This window comes from Oreochromis aureus, linkage group 15 (assembly GCF_013358895.1).
Source record: "Oreochromis aureus strain Israel breed Guangdong linkage group 15, ZZ_aureus, whole genome shotgun sequence".
In the NCBI taxonomy this organism is placed as follows: domain Eukaryota; kingdom Metazoa; phylum Chordata; class Actinopteri; order Cichliformes; family Cichlidae; genus Oreochromis; species Oreochromis aureus.
The window spans coordinates 15,820,760-15,842,656 of record NC_052956.1 but is presented as its reverse complement, the minus strand read 5'-3'; the positions used below and the strand labels follow the sequence as shown (position 1 = coordinate 15,842,656).

Genomic DNA, 21,897 nt, shown 5'->3' with positions numbered 1-21,897 from the left:
TTTAGCATATTCACCATGAAAGATTGAAGGTTGCAAATGACAAAAAATATAAATAATAAATTCCTGTTTCTGTTCACACTGTGAATGGATGAAAGCAAAAAAAAAGGAAAAAAATCAGACGAATTGACCTTGATTCCTGCTTGGTACATCTTTTTTGTTCTTCTTCTTTTCCTTTTCTTTTTTCTTTTAGTCTTTCACGGCACCCAAACTCAGAAAGAACCACTGGTCAGTCTTCATGTCCAACATCAGCTAAATGTATTTTAAATATATAGTTTTAAAGATTTTTGACTGTTTATGTGACTCCCATCACTGTTTAAGCTATTTCTGTTCATAGTCACTGTTTATAGAAAACAGTTGATGCTTTAATATGAAAGAAATATATTTAAGTAAGGTTGTCTGTGTTAATTCATGTCAGCCTACACTTAATACTTGTGCTAGTGCTCACAATAAATGCTCAGATTAAATTGATTAGCACTCATCTCAAATTAATCCAATGCAAAAGGTTATTGCAGATATATGTGACACTGGTGGAATTGAATAAATAAAATACAAACTTATACCAGATAATTGTGTAAAGTTTCATTATGTCATTGTGTGTGGTAGGAGAGGGAAATTAAAAAGTTCTGAGATTAGGTAGGATTGGTCATTAAAACAAATTCTCTCTATCTTGTTGGATCCAATTCTTTTCCTGATGAGACTCTACCTGGAAAAAAAAAATTAGAATAAAAAATAAGGGAATTTTTATGCATCTCAGTTTGACAGTTTGAATGTATTGCGTTGTCATGGAAGTCCGGTCACAGATCACGCACCAACCAGTGGATAAAATAAATGTTGCTAACATTACCATTAGAACAAATACACTGTAAAAGCTAAAAAAAAAACTGACCTTTTCAAACCATATGGATGCCCTTCATCACTTCATCAAGAATCTGGATGAAGCAAGTTGATGGAGTAGTCCTTAACTCTTTCCCTCCACTCTTCTTTTCCTGTTTTCTTTCAGCAAAGCTGCAGTTTGGAGCACAAAAATGAATATGTTTTGTTTGCTCTGTCATCTTATGAATGTATGCACCTTGCAGCTTAGTATCGCTTTTAGATTAGAATGCCATTTGTTAAAATGAGGAGCATTTTATTATGTGTGTGGGGGGGGCGGGCTTTGGTTGTTTGTTTGTTTTTTGTTGTGGTAATACAGCCTGATGATTTTATAAATGTAAGATGTGCTGATTTATGGCTGTACTGTGTTAAAATTGAATAAAACCGCTGCTGGAAAGAAGAAAAAAAAGCTGTTATCACTGTCAGCAAATTCCGATTATAGAGTATAGTGATTGTTTGAAGGGCAGCCAGGGGTTTTCAGGTGCAACCTTATTGATTTCACATTTCCATTCTGTTTCAATCTTTTAAAATTCACACACCAAGAAGACAACCTGGAGCCTGTCTCGACTTTTTGGTCTGTCTTCAATAAAACAAACAACGGGCAGGCAGCGAAGAACAGAGCTGTCCTGCCTTTACAGGCGGATATATAATAGTAAGAAAATCACAGAGCTGTCAGTCCAGCAGTAGCCAGAGAGACACAAGAAAAGACCCAGAGATGAGTGTACAGCGTACATCGTTCTGTGAGGAAACAAGTCTCTGAGCCATGCTGGCACCTCTGCGAGGTTGGTGTTTCATACAGTGGTGTTTGAGTGAAATGCGAATGTGCACACGGTGATGAAGTCAACATGTTCATCTTTAGAGGGTATCATGTTTAGCGTGTTAGTATGATAAAAATGGCTAATCAACAGTAAACGTAAAGCTTGCCTGAGGCTGATGAGGCTCATTAGTTTATAATAAAATAACTACAAGGTAAAAGTGCCAGGATCAACATGATGCAACATGAATATCTGTATGAGTTTGAATGCACGTGGAGGCCATTTAGTGTGTCTTCACCTGGTCTTTCTCCCAGCTTTCCTGTCTTTTCTCCACTGTCCCATTGCAATAAAGACTAAAACCTCCTAAAGGTATATTTAAAAAATATATAGTAGCATAAAGTTTAACATAACATAAAGTTTATTTCTTATACACAGTATTTTAAACAAATTTTTAGAATTTGTAATACTAGAATTTCCAATATGAGCATCACCTAGAATCACATCTCTATTAACCACTTCAACTTATTATTTATATCAGGTAGCAGAGGGATGATGGTGGAACAGACCTAAAGCAAGACGCTAATGCTCGGTGTATGCTTGCAGTTGCTGCCCTTGCAAATTGTGATGTGTGCCAAACGATGTTGGTGTGTCTTTTGTGTTGTTTTGGCTTTTTTGTGGACTTTTAAATTTTGAGAACCTAGTGCACGTGAATTCATGATTGTGCCAATCTTTACCATTTTAATTATATATCAACTCCCAGAATTTACAGAGCGAGATGCTGCAACAGTTTGAAAAGATGAGATGTTTCAGAAAAAGAACAAAAACTGTGATTTCTTTGCTGTATCTTTTAACTTTTTCTACACCTTTACCAGTGCTGATGCTGAAGTTTCTTTCTGAGGAGAAGAGAAGGAGGAGAAGACTGCAATGCATCCTCAAGGACAAGTACTAACACTGACTGTGGGGACTTCATTGGTGTGTGGCATAGGCAATATGACGATAAACTAGCCAAGAAGACAGATGAAAAAAAACCTCTTAATTGTTGCAAAATTCAAAAAGTAATATAAATCCCAAAAATCAGGAATTCACAATGAGAACAGAAAGCATAAGAAAATGAGGGAAAGAAACAGGTGGAGGCAAAGCACAGGTGGCAACAATAAGGCAGGTGAGACTGTTAAACAGGAGGGAAAACACAGATGACCCAGTCAGAAAATTGTTTCAAAAATAAAGCAGGACATCAAAAACAGTACGATGGCAACTCTTACAAACAGAGAAGACAAAGCAGATACTGCGGACCAGAGGAAATGCAAGAAAAGCTCAGAAAAGCAAAAAGGAATCTAAAGCTCAAAAACCTTGAAAACAAGAACCTGGGACCATGAAAATGGCATTTTCAGGGTCATTGTGCTGCCACATCCACGAGGAGCGGTACTGAGTTGTGGAGTAGAGATTTGACTTTGCATCTCATCTATTAACTTTACCCAGACCTTTACCATAATGTAATAGACTTTACCCAACTGTATATATATATATACACACACACATACATATATATATATATATATATTCCCATGTGGAATATGGTTTTGAAGAATTGTCGAGTAGATGTTCCTGTCTGCTGAGCTAAAAAGCACATGGGCTTCTTGTGCAATCCATCATACAACAGATACTAGATGGAACATTTGGTCCTAAAATTGCACTGAGCTACCACTGAGCTCCAGTGAGTGCTGTGACAGGTTAGATTGCTTAAAATTGCCGGCACAGGAACAATGTACCTGCATGGAGATCGAAAGGGGTCATGGAGTGCTTCAAAATAAAAAATCTATTTATGCTTGCTGTCCATTTCCAGCATAGTGTATTTTCCTTTGTAGACTAACTTTCAGTCTAGCGGTGTACTATTACACAACGATGACTACATGCCATGTTTTGTATGCTGTCTTTTGTCACCTGAAATGCAGCACCGTTACTTAGGTTGATGTGAGGGATAAAAAAAAATTAATAAATAAAAAAAAACAATGACTGGAGAAAAGCATCTTAAAATCCACAGCACATCAGAGTGTATAGTACACTGTGAAATATGAGCTTTGGCACAAATCCTTATGAAAAAGTATCCACTTTTAATATCACATATCTGTCATGGTGTGTGTTGCAATGCACAAAAGATCTGTTTATCTATAAATACAGCTTAGAGTCGGTAAACATTATAATGCAGCTGTATATAGAGTTGTGTCCGTGCGAAATCACAGAGAGTTTAAAGTACGCATATGCTATGATGATTTCCACCCATGCTGTATACAAACCCTGCAAATGCAAGCGCTTTTTGCATCAGTGTATACTGCAAAAAATATGGCATGACAGAACTGTTTTCAAGCGAATAACCGCAACGAACAGCCTGCAACCTGCAATTTCAGTGAGCGCAGTAGTGAGAATACACGGCCATCTACATATAATGGCAGGGTACAAACACTTTGCAACATTAGCAAGTTCAGATTTGAAACTAACAGTGATATTTGGTGACAGATACACAGATTTACATACAGGACAATAGGCTAGCTAGTCACAGTTTACAGTTACGACAGAAAGAAGAAACATGTAATTACCAGCACAGCAACACTTGGCACTACATCTATTTTCTCTGCAGAAACCAGGGGATGCCTATGTGAATGTTCCCGTCTCACGCAGGCTGAAACTTGGGAAAGGAGATTCTTCACACCTTTTATGTGGGAGATGTGGCACTAAGAGAGACAAAACACACAGAGAAGATGCACACCTGTTCCCTGCTCATACATTTCCAACCACGCCACATATTTTTATTTTTTAGCTCAGTTGTGTACCAAATCAAAACATCTATTTTGTCTTTTTGACAGGTCTGTCATGATGTTATCCAGCCTCACTCTGACATACTGTCACCAACTCTTGGCTGTTGGTGAAGTGTGGGTAAATGATATGTTTTCAAGTCAAACTGTGGCGCACAGAAACCGGAAACACTAGCATACAGTTGCATCTAAGTAAAATGTGATAAATACGCTTTTTCTTTTAGTGGTGGTTCACTTTTGTGGAGTGATGTAGGAGATGTAAAAGGTCATCAAGGATGTTGCAGTAATTTTCTTTGAGAAAAAGGTTCTCAGCTCAAAATAAAAAAAAAAGAGTTCACTTTCGGTCATAGTCCACCAACTGTCCACAAGGCCTCCTTTAAATCAAATGGAAGCAGCTCCTGGCTGTACATCTTGATGACTTTGCACATTCAAGTCTTTACCGCTCTGGTTTCTGTCTTTGGAGGATGGTTTTTGTCCCGCAGAACTCTAATTTGGTTAATCTTTCTGCACTGTAAATGTCTTTCAATATAACACGAGCACTTTAATATAGATTGTGCCTCTTTGCTCCTTCATTTTTACTCTCCTCTTATTCTGTTTATTTTCCTTTATTAGAACGGTTTTCTTTGGAGGTGGAAGGGGTTTGAAGAGACCTGTGTTGGACAGACGTCCTGTTTTGTGCTGGGAATTATGCATATTTTTGTATCAGGGCTGTTTATTTTGAGATTTATCATTGTTTTTATGACCATAACATGTTTCAGAATTCAGTTTGTTTGTTTTTAAACAACACAAAGGATCATTTTTACCACTGTGTTTTTTCTTTTTGACTATTTTAGCAATTTAATGCAAAAAAGTACTTACTTAGAGAAGGCTGTAATGAAACAATGGCTTTTTGATAATGACAAATAACTAAGCAGGAAGAAATTAAATATATTGCAAGACATTGCTCTCCTTATCTCTCCACTCCTTCAGTTCTTTTCTTCGCTTGTAGTCAGATCAGTTCTAGTTAAAATGAAAATAAAAGCACCAGCTAGATTACATAAAAGTATTTGAATAAGGCAGTGGGAAACATACTTGACATTGTTTTGACTCTGTGTGTGCTGGTACTGGCGTTACTCATGTTGTGCAAACCTAATCTGTTTGCGCAGTCCCAGTGAGAGGACTCATCTGTGGGGACAAAAAGAAGGGTGAAGACTCGGTTTAAGGTTAGGGACCTTAGTTTTAGGATTAGGACACGACTCCGGGAAAATAAATGCACTGTCCTCTCTCTCTCTCTCTCTCTCTCTCGCTCACACACACACACACACACACACACACACACACACACACACACACACACACACACACACACACACACACACACAGAGAGAGAGAGAGAGAGAGAGAGAGAGAGAGAGAAAGAGAGCGAGCGAGAGAGTTTGCAAGAACATAAAAGGTCAAGTAGATGATAAATCAAGTTAATTTTCTTTCTTTTTTAATCTAAAATTTAATAGTAGCTTAATGGCATGGGGGTCATAAACATGTCACCAATACTGCAGAGTTATAACATAATACTATAAAGTTTAAAAAAAACCTCAATCTGCATATGCTAATTACTTATAAAATAATAGAAAATAATAGAAAACCAGGGTGCTGTTGTTACATCGTTTCTATTAATTCCTTATTTTTTTATTTTTCAATAAACTCCTGGTTTGTGACGTCACGCATTTTCTCTGCTGAGCTCGCCCTCCCTGCCTCTCTCTCTCTCTCTCTCTCCCTCGCGCTCCCTCACTGCACTCCGCGTGAAACAAAGTGTGGAGTCCGCGAGAGCCCGTAGGAAGCGAAAAGAGAGAAAACGGAGAGAGAGAGAAAAGAGAATGGGGCCGCTGAATTCATCACAACAGGAGGAATAATAACCCGCTGAAGAAATAGATAAAGAAGACTGGAGACGGAGGAAAAAGAAAAAAAAACTTTCAGGGGGGGAGAAACTGTTACAGACTCTCGCACGGCCACGGCTTTAAACATGGATACACTCTTCTCTGTATTCCTGGGACTCCTGCTTCTCTGTTCGATAGTTGGTAACGTCTCTGGCCAAATACCGACAGGTAAGAGGAAAAAGAAGAAGAAAAACACGACAGTTTGAAGTGGTTTGTGTTGTGTCGTGTGTTAGAAGAAAAAGTTTAGGCGACAATTTCTTTTTCCTCGTTGGTTTAAGCTCATAAATTCCAGACAGGTGTGTTTAGGTGTGCGAGAAAAGTTAGCCTCGGTGTTGAAAATGCACCGTATCGCCTGTTTTATCACATATGTGGGCTTTTAAATGTCGGCGGACGTGGGAATGGTAATTTTCATGAGGTGGAGATGCTTTTTTGACATTGTTAAAATGTGAAATGCTCGCTTCGTTGCACGCAAGTCGCCTGTGTACGATGCTTTGAATGCAGCCCATTTAAAGTCTTGTTTATGCTGTTTTATATGAACGAATAATCTCGCTCATCACCTGGATCGCCAACTCTTATCTTAAATGCCTAAAACTTAAGTTGCTGCATTTCTGCTTGGCTCTTCGCATCGCAGGTCTTCAGACCCGAGAGTTACTATGCCTCTGATTTAAGAATAAAACCAAGCATTGCATACATTTGCAGTTATGAGCAAGTAGGATTAAAGTGGAAAGATGCGCTGAGCTTCGTTTATTCCTGTAGATTTCAAGCAGAGCCGAGCTTGGCCGTGAAGCAGTGCAGTCTCGCAGCGCATGAATGGAGAAAAAAAGTTCCTGTGTTCCCGGACATCACTGTATAATAATATTTATGTAGCAAGACAGCGTTGATTTGTACAACCTTTATTAAAAGCCTCGTGCACTTTGCTGTTTTTCCATCCCGTGACACGCTAATGTGTCACCTTAATTACATGATGGATTGGTTTGTTTTGATCGTTATCGTCCTTAAATGCTTGCGAGCTTTTTATTTAATATCACCCTGCGCTCTGTGATGTGTTAAAAGTACTTTCTAAAGGAGCGTTGCTCTTTTGTTCCAGCCAGCGGACAGTTGGGTTTGCGAGCGCCACGAGCTGCTGGCGCTTTGCAAACCAAATGAGCCTCTTCTGCTCCAACTTTATTCTCGCTGCATGCAATCAAACCTAATGGTTGGGAATACAGTCTGCACGTCGATCGCATGTTGATAGAGAGGGGTATTGCTTTTTGGCAGAGTGAGGAGATCAGACTGAGATACTTTTTCGGCAACTGGTTTCTAGTTACCACATTCATCAAGTTACGCATGATTTTTGCGAATTGCCAGAAACTTCCCATCAAAATGGTCACGCGCAGAGTGCGTTACTTTAAACTTCGTTTTCCGGGGGATGCGTTGGAAGCCCACCCCTCTGCTTGACTTCGGGACTTCAGTTTAAACAGTAACCCGCAGCGCAGAGTGAGTCTTTGAAGCTCTTTTGTCCGTCTCGCCTGCAGAAACACGTATGCACAGGAAAAACGCTGCAACAGTGCTGCTCGCCACTTTTGGGACGATGCTTTTGCAAGTCGCCTAAATGAACTCACGGAAGTTATCCGCTGTTACAAAACAAACACACAAACAAACGACTCCTCGAGCTCCGAGAAACCACACTCCTTACGTTCTCATTGCAAGCGCTCGATCTCGTACCTGTTTGCGTTTTATTTCCGCATTCAGCCGTTGCTCCACTCTCATCTCCGACGCGCAGAGAGGCAGGAGAGGCTCACACAGCTGTTTGAAAGCTGACCTCCAAAATCACAGCCATACAATAAAGTTACAGCAAAGAACACATCACGCGCCACACATAAAATCATAATTTTACGCTCCAGTGTTCACAATAGCCCTGCTAATGATTTGCATTAAAATTACACATTAATTCCAGCTTCATCTGGGGAGGTTTTATTGCCTCCACCCCTCCTCTTTCCCACCCTGTCCCCCCCCCCCCATGGCCATTTGGTCCTCTGGGTAACAAACGTGTGGAATTTCTCTGAGGCCTCTTTGGGAATTTAAGTGCTGTTAATTTGCAAGTAAATACTAGTGACTGGATGCCGCTTCACAGAGACGTAGGCTATCATTAGCGTGGAAAAGGGAATAGGAAGGAGAACTTTGGCTTTGTCGTAGAAAAAGAGCCACATATTTAGTGATAAAAGCATGCAAATGTGAGAATAATTGTAGCAAATCAGTACAGGGAAAATAATTTCTTTATTTCAATTAACAAGCACACTTTTTAGTGTAAACATTCATATGTCTCCATGTATTTTCTGTACCAACTTACAATGCAAGAAATTAAGGCAACATTTAAGTTAACAGGCGATAATAAGACCGTTCAGCTTGTGTAAACTTATCACTGGCAGCATTTTTATGCACCGGTTCAATAAAATCTCCAGCCAGTGATGCAGATAAGGTTTGCAGGCTGATAATTAATACAGCCATTATGACCTGGCACTGAGAAAAAGCAATAATTATAAGACCAAAAGTTAGTAATGAAGGAAATGTGTGTTTGGGTGCTACACTCTTATCACTGACAAGGACAAGAAATATTAGTGGCAAGGCTTTAAAACCATCCATTAAGCACTAAAGAAGTCATTTTCAGTCCGTGCTGAGATGCATTCTCGCTAAATTTGTCTCCTTTCAGTTTTTTAATCTATTCTAGTTTCCCAATTAGAAAGTCAAACTGCAATTTAAAGCATTTCTCTAAATCTGCCTGTCTCTTGCCTCTTCTTATCACTTTTTATGCACAGTTTTGTTTTGGCTAATCACTTACAAAGTCAGTGTAATAAATCTGAACAAGCTGTCTTTACAAAGTCAGTAACCGAGTTTATGTTAATTTTACAACTTTCTAAATCTGTCTCCTCTCTGATCGAGTTGTGACACAGATTCTAGGCGTCTTTAATCTTAATGAAGTGAAATAATTGTTTTCCATCACTGTCTCCAGACGAATTAAAAGGCTGCCAGTGCCACTGAACACAGCATCTGAGCTGGTTTAATTAGAATTGTAAATTATTTTAGTATTTCGAACATTAGAACCAAGTTAGTTTAATTATAATTACTTTTCCGCCCCATTTAGGAGATGAAATAAAATTGTGTGTTTTAATAGAGAAAGGCGAAAGAAATGGAGTGACAGTGAGAAAGAGGAGAGGAGGGGGACAAATAAGAAACCATTGGTTTTTGGCCGTGGGCATCTCCTCCACTCAAGAGACTGTGAAAACGGCAGAAGGGAGTGTGTGTGTGTGTATGCGTGTGAATCACTGTGTGTGTCTGTCATGTCTCGTGTATGTGTGTTTGTGTGTGGTGCAAACCTGTGTGTCAATTCATGTGTTTTGCTGTCGCTTACAGAGAAGGAGGGAGGCCGATGCTTTTAAGCCCTCCGGAGTACAGTGGTACAAAAGACGAGCATCTGAAATGTTTGCTTCTCATTTCGATTCATGTGAAAATGCCTCCTCATTCTACTCATGCCATGTAAAATGGCGCCAAATCAAAGGCCTTTTTATTTATTTCTCGTTAAAAGTAATGCCTCAGTCTGCAGTCCTTCAGATCCGTCTTAATGTCTTCTCCTCAAATGAAACGTCCCTTTGCTTAGAGCCAATCTGTTTCTACGGATTTCAATTTAGTGATAGATTTTACAAAATCCATTGCTTTGAAAGTGGCTGGCTCATTTCTTCAGCTGTTTGGGGAGGAAGTCTGTAAAATGTAATTAATCTGCTGAGAGAATTCATTAGCTAATCCCTCATTAGACTGTGTGCGTGTGTGTGTGTGCGTGAGTATAAATGAGTTTGAGGGTTAAGTATGTACAGTGGGTGAAAGTTTTGGGCACTTTTGCAAAATAAAATATAAAGAAATTCTTGTTTACATGAGTTTATGCAGACGTGTTCAAGAGGATGTGACAGCGTGCAAAATAAACAGAGCGCTATTTGCACTGATAAATCGTGGCAGGTTTCTTTACTTTCAAATGACTCTCAGTGAAGCTCCCTTTCTGCTTTGGAAAGGTACGATGTTTTGACGTAAAAATTTGTTCTTCGTCAAGAACTGAAGTTTCACGAAATGCTGTTCTTTACCTAAAACAAGTTGAAAATGTAACTGTACAGTTTAACAGTTTAAAACAACTATTATTACACAGGCAGAACCAAAATATATGAACAAAGTTGTTTTTTCCTCTTTTAATGCTCTGTATGTGGAAGTGCGGAAAATGTTTGTGTGTTTTGCACACTGATTGACTCATTGCTTCCCAAAAGAGGATGCCATTTGATTTCTTGTTTTGTTTTGTTTTTTTAATGAGTATATTTTTCTTCTCTGATCCACTGTGACTAAAGGGGTATACAAACAGAGAGAGACTAGCAGCAAAGCAGCAACCGGAGACCATAAAATGCCAATGAAATTCTGCAGCTTGTAGTGATGATGCCATAATGTCACAGCGAAGTGACTGCAAAGAGGGCGGATACTGAATTAGACTCTGCTCAACTTAAAACATGAAGAAGTGACTTTCAAAGGAAAGTTTGTATTTTTTGAAAATACAAACTTTTGACTGCAGACATGGGCTATATCAGTTATTCTCTGTGGTGTTCATAATGTAATAATAAGAAGATGAAAATAGTGCTGGAAGGTAGACTGGTTACTGATTAGTGTTACTAACTTTCTACACTTCTTACCCATTTTTATAACTTCATAATGCAAACCCCCACAACTATGTCTGTTTAAGATGACAAATACAATCCCACACAATAATTTGTGACATAAACAGTTTGTATTGGCAAAAACTGTATATTTACATTGTATTGTATGACATGCTGGTCAGGTAGCTTATCCCTGGATATGTTGCCAGTCTACTTTCCATTAACAGCTACTCAGCTCCTCAAGTTGATTTGACTCGACTCCGTTTCCGTCGTTTTCCATTACATTTGAATAGCACCTCAGTGTGGGAGGTGTTTTTATAGCAACGTGGACCAAAAGTCCAGGATATCAAGACAATGGTACTCCTGCTGCTAAACCAATGGTAAATGTCTGCACTTTGTCATTCGACCACGGCGGTGGTTTATAGCAATTTCCCTTGTTGCTGGGTCTCAAAAATGGCAGGTTTCTTGTGAACACTCAGCCTCGTGAGACATCCAGCCACTCCGTGGCCAATCAGTGGCATGCAGTCTGTTGACGTCACTTTTTTGGCTTGACGTTTTTGGCATCAGGTACTACCACCTAAAGGAAAACTCTGAAAACCGAGTTAAGTCGAGCTGAGCTGAGTAGGTACTACTGGAAAAGAGACTATAGAAAAGACAACCATTCATGATCACATTCACGCCACGGCCAATTTAGAATTGCCAATTCACCTAACACACACGTGTTTTGGGGCTGTTGGAGTAAACTGGAGTACTCAGAGAAAACCTACAGTAAATTAAATAATGTCATGAAGAGGATTGAGTCTTAAATACTGGGTCGTGATGGGTTTAAATCACCAATCAAGCAAAGACAGCGAACCAAGAAAGTGATAGCGCTCCACTGGAAACCAAGACAGGCAGCACATTCAAAACGCATCCCAAATCCCTGAAACATCACATCCCTGATGAATGATGATGCTAGTCCTGTATCATCAATCTCTGCTCTGCCCTGTTTGGCTCTGGTCACAGCTGTTGGTACAAGGGGGCCTTGAAAAATGCTGCTGCCTGACACACACATACACACACTCACACACACATTCACTCACCCTTATACACATGGCTGGCTAATGACAGATTAAGTAATCAACACTCACAGCTGATTAATTACATTACAGTGCATTCACAAGCACACACCCTTTGCCTCACACTCACACAGCCAGATGAGCAGCCTCAGCACCAGTTGTGCATTTTAGTGTGTAGTGATAATGATATGTGCAACAGAGATATGCCTTGTGTGTGCATGTGCATAAAGGAGTGAGAGATTGGTGCAAGTGGTAGCAGGTGAAGACAGTCTTGACTTTTGGAGTTCATGGGGATTAGTGGAATAAGAAGGTGAAGGCTGAGGTTGGGTGTGTTTTGGATAAGGTTTAAAGTTTGTGTGAACTTGTGTTAGTTCAGACTTGTTCTTTCCTTTGGATTTTTTTAAACAGATTGCATTCAACTGTGTTATTAAGGTTACAAATCATTGTTGGAGTGTAGCTGCTTGTATATGATTCCTGAAAGCATTGATTTTGTTGCTGCTGCTGTTGAACAGGATGGATGCAAAGCTGAAGAAAGTCATGGGGCAATATTGGATTACTTCATTCTTGCTTTTCTTGAATATATATATTTTGTTTAGTTAGATAAAAGCAGGAGTTTATCCAGAATAGACCAGAAAAATGCATGAAGTGAGAAAATTGCTGTCAGAACAACATGTAATGAAAATCTCTTGTGTTTGTGAACCTGTGCATGCTTTCCAACCTAATTCTGTGCTGTTATTCTCTGCTTTGCTTCTATTGGATCCAGCTCACATGGGGCGCGCTGAGAAGGGTGAGTTACGAGTCGCCAGCCGAGAGCTGAGCTTCATCTTTCATGGTTTTAATGTTGTCGTAACTCCCCCATAGCCTCCACCCTAACGCAGGTTTCCCCTTTCATTGTGTAGACATTATTTGTGGTGATGTTGCTTTGTTTTGTCATCCATTGTCATCCTATCTTTTAGCTACATTACTAATCATGCGCTAAGTGCTTGTCAATTATTTTAGTGTATTTAATCAAACTCACCTTGACATGTCAGTAGGGCTTTCTTTGGGTTTTTATTTTCCTGACCTTGATAAGCCAGCATTAAAGTACAGTAGTAATATTTAGACCTTCCTCAGTATGAACATGTTTGAAGAACTCTAAACCATTTGATTCAATGTCAGATAGTTTCAATGTTTCATAAACCTTCAGCTCATGCCTAGTGTTATTTTGCTTGTTAAAAAATTTCTACAGTGACAATCCTGAATCGATTAAATATTTGAAGCACTCTTGTACTGGTATGCTGTCACCCGTCTTTGTGACTCTGCCAACCTGGTTGTCAGTTAATCTATTTGCCATTTGTCTCTGTGTCTCTCTTCCTGTGCTTGTCTGTCTGTGTAGCTAGACAGCTGTCGGGAGGTTTGAAGTTTCCAGGTGCCGTTTGTTTAGTTGAGCCTGCTCTTTAATAAAAGAGCTCTGAGTAACTTTGTTCCTTCAGTAGCTAAACACACCCTTCTCTTCTCTTCTCTTCTCTTCTCTTCTCTTCTCTTCTCTTCTCTTCTCTTCTCTTCTCTTCTCTTCTCTTCTCAATAAGGGAGTTGTCCTTTCGTTGTGAAGGTTACAAGTTTGTAAGATATGCTACACACTCTTCACACTGCAGATAGATAGATAGATCACTTTGTAGAGTGCCACTTTCATCAATCCCTAAAAACTAACATAGGAATGCTATGTTCCAATGCAGACATTATTCAGTGTAAAAATAATAGAGACCAATCGGATGCCCAGTGCGGTAGAAATACTGTCAAATCATATTAAGGAGTACAAGTTTTTTTAAATGGTTTTGGCAGATTCTACATCTGCTCTGGCAGAATTTAGTAGATTTCACTGAACTTAGGCCCCAAGTGAAGAATATTTTTTATAACGGATTAGTAAGCTGCTGGTTTATTGGAGGCGAGGTAATGGTTGTGTTGTCATAATAATGTTAGCATTTAACATTTACGATAACTGTTTAATACTTGAATGTTGCTGAAATGGGAGCTTTACTGACCTCTCCTCTCAGGTGTCAGATGCTTTGCCAAGTTTTGATGTGCTGCTGTTCAGGTGTGCCTGTATGATGCTGTGTGAGGTGAAGATAACATTGTTGGTATCAATACTGTTGCAAACAAGTATCTAATCAATCGTAATTTTAGTATTAGACCTTTTTCAGGTTCCTCACTCGATTGTGCAAACATTAAATAAATGCAATTTTTGGCACAAATAACAGAGAGTCTTGATTGTGAGACATGATGCTTTGTATTTGTTTTCACTCTTCAGGAATTTATTTATCCTCTAGCAGCAAAACTGATTACATTAGAAATTAGATGCTCTTTTCTAATGTAATCTTTATTGTTGCTCACTTCAAACTTCCTGGCAACATGAAGGCAAAGTCTGGAGGCCTTAGGCTCGGATCATAGTTGTACTCTGTATTTTCATGAATACACTGATACGACTTATGTTATTAATGGTAGTAATATTTCAAAGTCAGAGTCCTTTGTAATGAAATGCATATAGTAACATATTCAAGCTTGTCACAATGGTTTCGTTTTGTGCTTTTCAGGGTCACTCCTGTATGAAGCACCTTTTCCCATTTCCCAGGAAGGCTCATTTAAATTTTGGAGGTGGTTTTTGGGCAAGGCAAGGGTCTTTGCAGAAAGTGCTGTTCATTAACTAACTATTAATTATAAGTATATAGGTGGCACTGATTTACAGTTATAAGGTTACAAACTGATTATGGCATGTTTCACTTTGGGGCGGAAAGTGAAACATGCCATAATCTCCACTGTTCCTCTTGTCACAGTGACCAGTTCCTGCCTTTCATGTTCAGTAAATGTTTAATGATCCAGTCAACTCACAGAACACTAAAATAGATGAGTCTGGGATTTCCCGATGACTCTTGGTTAAAGTGTAACCCATGGTCTTAATCTGGCACATTTTAATTTCTCAACCTCTCTTACTTCTTAGTGTTAGTTTATACAACAGTTATCTTCCCTAAAAAATGTAAAATAGTTTTGTTATCTTTGATGCTTTATAAGAAAAACTTAAGCTATGTAAACAAAGTATATTTAAAGAGACAGATAATATCAGACTTTGCTTAAGGCCGCAGTTAACCTGTACTTTGAGTAGATGTGACAGTCCAACTTTGTGTGTGCTTATGCATGATTATGCCAGCCTTCAGGTGGATGGGATAGCCAAAGGGCTCCTGTGTGTATGTGCCTGTGTAGCTCTGGGGCCTGGCAGAAGCGGTTTCCATTATTCCAGTTATGAAGACATCTGTCATGAATGCACACACAGGAACACACAAATGCACACAAAAGTAGCCATAAGCCATCAATGTGCAATATTCCATATAAAGGCTTATTGCTTATCTGTGTGTATTATCTCTAGGTAAAATCCTACGGGATACTCTGCTACAATCACTTTAACAATATGTCCTAAAATTATAGAGACATGTTTTCACTGTCCTCAAATTCATTTCCAATAATAAACAATAAGCTGATTTCAGATCAGAAGTTGGAGAAGGGTTTCGAGATATTTAAACCTTCCCTTACGTGTGTGTGTGTGAATCAATGGCTCACAGATAGACGACCAGTCCATTAAGATTATCATCTCCATCCCTGACCATATATCTTCACATCCCCACACTGCCGCTCTGTGTGAACAGAGATTTAAATCTTCCAGGAGATATTCCCGAGCTATCTTTTTCCTCCAAATAGTGGTACACAATGGTTTTTTTTCCGTCAAATCTGTCTGTCTGCCACTCTAATCTGAGGTTTAGTCTGTCTGTCTTCCTGCCAGCCTGTGTGTGTCTCTCCTTACTGCAGATGACTGTAGACACATGGTCAGCGTGACAGTGACTGCATATACACATCATACAGTCAATCACGCTAACAGACAGACTGTGTGTGGGAGTCTGCAGACAGACATTTAAATGTTGAACATCTGTCTGTCTGTCAGTTTTCTAGCTGGGTCATCTTAGCCTTGTTTTTTAAAATATCGCCTGTGATAAAGTGATATGCTAATATTTAGTCTTTACAGATTTTACATACTGCCGTTATCATTACTCTTTAAGGGAAATGATTCTAAATACACTGTATAAAGCTTCATTTGTATAAGGAAAATCAAACTCTGCAATTAAGTGGGAGATAAGTAGGTGTCTCCCAACCCTTTAATGTCTGCAGTCATAATGCAGTGTGCTTTCTCTATCTTGTTTAGAAAGATATTCTGCAGAAATCTGAGCCCAAGGACAGACAAATTAAATTAAATAGACATGATGAAACATTTAATTAAGCAATGAATAAATATCAGATGAAATTACAGAAAAATTGATTACGTTGTGGTTGTTTAAGCTTTTTAACAAGCTAAAATGACCAATTTTTACCATCTTAAAAGTGAGCGTTTGCTGATTTGTTTGCTTTGTAAATTGAATGTCTTTGGATTTTGCGAATGTTAGCTGCACTGCAAAGATGCTGCCTAGTGATGGACATGTTTTTCCTAGCTTCTGACATGTAATACAGTAAATCTGTGGCTTTCATACCTTTTCACAACCCTGCTCTTCCATCACACATGTCACATTTTGAAAGGACTTTTCATGAAGAGGGTGTATAAATATAGCAAGCGAAACCAATGTACTCATGGGTGCAGACTGGGTATCACTTGATGGACATCAGAATCAAAAAAACAATCAATAAATTCCCATCTCTAAAGATTTGAATTTGGGAACCTTTGTATTGTAATATACTTTTATAGTTGCCAGATTGCTCATGTTTCTGCCACTTGTTGCCGAAGCAGTGAGCATTGTCAGCACTGACTCTAGTAAAGTGTAACCACACTTTCGAATGTTTAATTCTCTCCACCATTGACACTAATAGCAGTGCCTCTGTGTATCTGCTGCACTGTGCTTCAGCATATGAAAGAGAAAGCTGACCCTGCCTAATGCAGCCTCTATTGCGAAGAGCAGAACTGAAATGTTGGAGCTTTTCTATACTTTGGTCTTTCACAATTTAGCACCGGGTTCTGTTACAGTACCCATAAAATCAACCATAATGAAGGCTTCACTAAACTGTGCTCTTCACAAAAATCCTCTATGAGCGATTACAACTTAAATGCATACTTTTCAGGGATTAGAATCTGTAAACGTAGCGCTGTGTTAGTGTCGTATATCAAAATGAAGCTATGCAACACCTCCAACAGCTATAACTGAGAGGGGCCAGGGTTGCCTGCTGAGTTTCAACCTCCTAAAGGCCAACCTTTTGAGATTTATATGTATGCATTCATGAAACTAAACAATAGTTTTTCCACGGTTTCCATATATTGCAGGCTTAAAACATCCATTGAGGCCGTTACTCCCCCAGGCATTTGTTAGTGTTTGAGCACAAGTGAGCAGGACTGATTCATCTGCGGCAACCTCTGATCATGGGTTCTGCTGATTCGATTACAGAACTTTACCTCTCAGAACAAATAATGTGGCCTTTCACTGGAAGTGATAAAAAAGAAAAGGTAGTGCAGTGACATTCCCAACGGACAGCTTCAGAGCAACACAAAATGAAGAGCTCCAAAATAGGACATGTAAGGTTTTCGTTGGGAGGATGCCCTGAAAGTCTTATTTAAGCTGATGTTCCCTCACATACACATATGCACACTCCCCTGCGATGCGGATACTATGCAGACTCCACCGTGTCTGGTGAAGTCAGAACAAACTCAGTCAGTTTAGTCAAACAAGCTCTCTCGCCTGTTCTCACGGAGCATTTCCAAGTAAGCCTCTATCCGTAAACTCTATCCTAAAGCTTCATTTACCTCCCTACCCCCTTTGGAATTTATGGCCCACTAACCTAAACAGAGTAACACAACGTTTATCAAACCCTACCCCCTCTCTGCCCCCCCCCCCCAGACACACATACACACACACTTTCTTTCCCTACCCCTGACTTCTAATCTAATACCCCCTTCTTTTCCCCCCTCTCTCCCATCTCTCCTCCTCCCTGTTTCTCCAATTCCCATGTTTCCCCCACAACAAGAGAAAGGGTGGGATTTCCAAATCTAGACCGAATGGTGTTGTATTACATGGGATAAAGTGTGTGGATTCTATTTAAGATGGAAATTTCAGTTGTTATGTAGTTATCCTTACTTAAACACTTGAACAATACTGGACCGATTGGAAAATAAAGGTAAAATGATATTTTTGGAGTCAGTTTAAAGTGAATTAAGTGATTTTTGCATCAAAAGTGCTGTTTCAACATTTCACTTCACTTGTCAACCTTGTCTTAAAAACTCCACACATAGTTAAAATCACTTACATCTGTAAAGAAATAGTTAAAAAGGGCCTGTGTTTTGCATATTCATCTTTATATTGATTTTCCCGAACATTAAAGGCACAAGCGTGTTTCATTTCTCACCATATAAAGCAGCAAAAACAAAGAAAAAAACCCAGTCTAGGCTAAATGGGAGCTCATTTGTCTGATAGACAGCTAAGTTAAGATCATTTGTGCAATGAAAAAAGAATGAAAAGGCAAATGCATTTTCTCTCCTCTCTCCTGTTCTACGTAACATATACAGACTTGTAAATGTTTTCTTTTCAGCTTTTAGCCAAAAACCCCAAACAGCAACTTTGCACACACTTTGTCAGTTAATATTGCCGATGTATAAGATGTATCTGTGGTTTATCTGATGGCTCAAAAGGTGAAGTACAGATTCTTCTTTACAGTGTCATCCTGCCATGAAACATTCTCACCTCACCCCTTCCCGCATTCTCTTCAAGGTCTCTCTCTCGCTCTCTCCTTCTTTTTCTGTGTCTCACTATCTCTCTCACCCACTTTCCGGAATGCTTTTGTTAGTGTTTTCTCTCCTCTCTGTTTTCAGTTCAGCCAGATTTACTCTGACTCAAGCTCTCACACACACACACACACACACACACACACACACACACACACACACACACACACACACACACACACACACCCCACTCTAAATATAAGTCCTTGTAGAAGAAACTGTCCGTTTGTATTAAGTGGCTAGGTTAACTGTCACTATGTCTGTGTTGGGCCAAAGGTAAATAAAGTGTGTGTGTGTGTGTATGAAACTTGTGTGTGTCCGTTGTGTGAGTGTGTGTATGTGTTAGCCAAGCGAGCTGTCTTGTTGGAGTAACGGTTAGCAGATACAGAGCTACCTCCCCATGACATAAACTGTCTCTTACACTCAACCTCAGGGACACAGACACACACACACATGCGCACATGCACACAATGGTATGTTAACACACAGCATTGCTTTGTCTTCTAGGGTTAGTTCCTCGCTACAAAGTGAAGCTAAGTGCAGGTTTGATACAGAACTACAGCTGTCTGTGCATGATCATTTGTGTATGCTGATGTTTTGCGGTTTACATGAATTTGTTGAATAAAAAACTCATGACTTTCTTTACGTTGTGTGCTCGGCATTCATCAGTTGGATACACTACTTGACACCCTTGTTCATTAAGATGTTTTCCCGAGATTCCATGTAGTCTTTGTGGAGTTTTTTTCTTTCTGTTCAACTTCATTCAAGTTCATGCAAGGGACAAAGTCAACAAAATTAATCATTTTTTGTTGGAGCTGATTGAGTTTGTGCATATTTGATTGTTGGCCAAAAAAACACTCGTGTTGCTTTTTTTCTTTTTGCATACTTCTCTACAGAGTGTGACATGCAAACTCTTGCTCAAAATGCAGTGATTATACATTTTGCAGTCATTTTTAAGCAGTTTCATTGGCTAGGAGGCTGATCTGAAACAAACAGACATTCTTCATAGAGAATCTGTGTAACTGGCTGAAATCTAATCAGTTGAAGCAGAAGAGGGTCGGTCCTTCTTCGTGGTTGTCAGAGAAAAAAAAACATTTTAAAAGAGTATTTTGGGCAGAGTGTTTTCAAACTGGATTTTTTCAGGTTTAGGATGTGACTGTGCAGGAACTGTGGCAGGTTTGCCTTTGAACAAAGAGCTTAACCTCACTGATTGTGGCACTGCTGCAGGGGTCAAGAGTAAAAAGCATACTTAAAGTGGGACAACTCCTCCGTGTGCTGCTGTGTGAATGTAGTCTTACTACAGAACTACATGTCTGCTAAATGCAGCTGTTCCCTGGATAAATAAAGGTTAAAGTCAAGAAATGAGCTCACTCTGCCTCTGTGCCTCTTCTTCTAATGTTTGCTCTCTATCACACACCGTCACACAGTTACATGCACACACACACACGCTCCGAAGCCTCACATACCTCTGGACGCAGTGAGAGAGCGAGTCAGCCACATGTGGTTTCGGTTAGCCGCACTTTCCCCTCACGCTGGCCCCAAACTAACCACTTCTACTTTACCATGGTCAAGTACATGTGTATATCTCCCATTTAGTCTATACGGCTGTATGAATGCTTGTAAATCTGCCTGTCTGTACATGTCTCTATGTTCAGTGTGTGTATGTGTATATGTCCTAGCCTGAGGCAGAGTCGAGTAAAGCAGTGAATCAAGGTTAGTGGTCCAGAGAGAGCAAGAGAAACTAAAAGAGGGGGAGAGGGACTTTAATCGTAGCAGCAGAAGTGTGAGAGGGAATGAAACAGAAGGAGCATGACTGCCGGTCATAGTGAATACACTTCTGGCTGCGTATGTAAACTTAAACATGATTATTTAATCCTAAACAGTGTTGTTGAGCTGTTGATGTTTAAGCTTATCGATGTGTGGACTTAATAAAGCGGGTCATGGCACGGATTTCACTTTATGTAGGCTTATAACGAAATAATCTGCTCTTAAAGGATCTCTCTTTTATTGCTAATATCAGACTGGAACATGCTCTACAGTATTTGTCCAGTGGGATGTTGTTTTCACACATAACAGATCCAATTTAATTCTCTTGTACTCCACCACAAAGAATTGCTTAAGTGTCAGACCAATTTTTATCTCTTTTTTAATGAATTTATGAATACTTTTTACGATTTTACATTCTTTGCATGAATATGTTCATGACTTAACTCACGGATATAGATAGGCTGAATATTTAGTGGGTTAAATTACCATCTTATGTGATACTGTACAGTTGTTGGAGAGCTGTAGTTGTATCAGCAGCTCTTATATAATCAGTAAAGTCTACATGTCTTTTTGTTCTTTGTTGTGTTCTTGCACTTCAAAGATGCCGGATTCCATTTAAGCTCAACTGAAGTTCAAATAGACAAAGCGCAGTCATGTTTTGCTTTTAAAAAAAGTTACTGACTGTTTTGTAAGTTCCTAAATTGTTGCAGATTGTAAGAGATTTTTTTAGACCTTTTGATACCTGTTGTCTTTAGTGTTTGAACACAAAAGCACATGTGAAGTACAGTATGAATCGCAATACGATTGCGTGATTTAACACAAAGATATAGAACGTTTATTGAATTAGATTTAGTATGGACTGCAAATCTGCCATAGCTTAATTAAAACATTACATTATATAATATCTTAAACCCATAAACCTTAGTGAGTCAGGCATAGATTCATGTTGTGCGGCAACACACACACACAACTTGTAATTTAAGTTTAAATCCCAGAGGCATATGTTAGGTAATTATGTTATACTCATTTAAAAAATGTGTATAAAGTCAAACACTAGCCATCTGAAATATTTCTAATTTGATCCATCTAGATTTTAATGCTTCATAATAATGGCTATACGCTCATATCTATATGTGAAGAGGTTAAGCATATCCTTCTTCGCAAAATATTTGGCCTGTTTTTCATATTTGTGGGATGATTTTACACCAGAGATGGGTATTCAGCACGTAAAGTGTACCACACAGTACTCATCTTCTCCATGCATTCCTGAGATTATGAC

At 39.2% G+C, this 21,897-nt stretch overlaps 1 protein-coding gene and 1 long non-coding RNA gene across 8 annotated transcripts in view; one reads left to right on the top strand and one right to left on the bottom strand.

The window, feature by feature from the left end:
* Nucleotides 1-319: 319 nt before the first annotated feature.
* Nucleotides 320-8,293, bottom strand: LOC120433135. The gene is made up of 4 exons (XR_005608347.1): nucleotides 8,053-8,293; nucleotides 4,220-4,354; nucleotides 887-1,005; nucleotides 320-703 (listed from the first exon to the last, which is right to left on the bottom strand). It is a non-coding gene; the product is annotated as an uncharacterized LOC120433135 (long non-coding RNA).
* ptprk (protein tyrosine phosphatase receptor type K) overlaps nucleotides 6,197-21,897 on the top strand; it is a 104,242-nt gene continuing 88,541 nt past the window's right edge. For 6 of the 7 annotated variants that reach the window (XM_039598755.1, XM_039598754.1, XM_039598753.1 and 3 more), the window contains exons 1-2: nucleotides 6,197-6,516; nucleotides 12,834-12,857. In XM_039598755.1, coding sequence (XP_039454689.1) covers nucleotides 6,435-6,516; nucleotides 12,834-12,857 — 106 coding nt within the window. In that variant the 5' untranslated portion in view covers nucleotides 6,197-6,434. The remainder of the gene's footprint in view (nucleotides 6,517-12,833; nucleotides 12,858-21,897) is intronic. The other variant, XM_039598749.1, reaches the window with a different exon arrangement.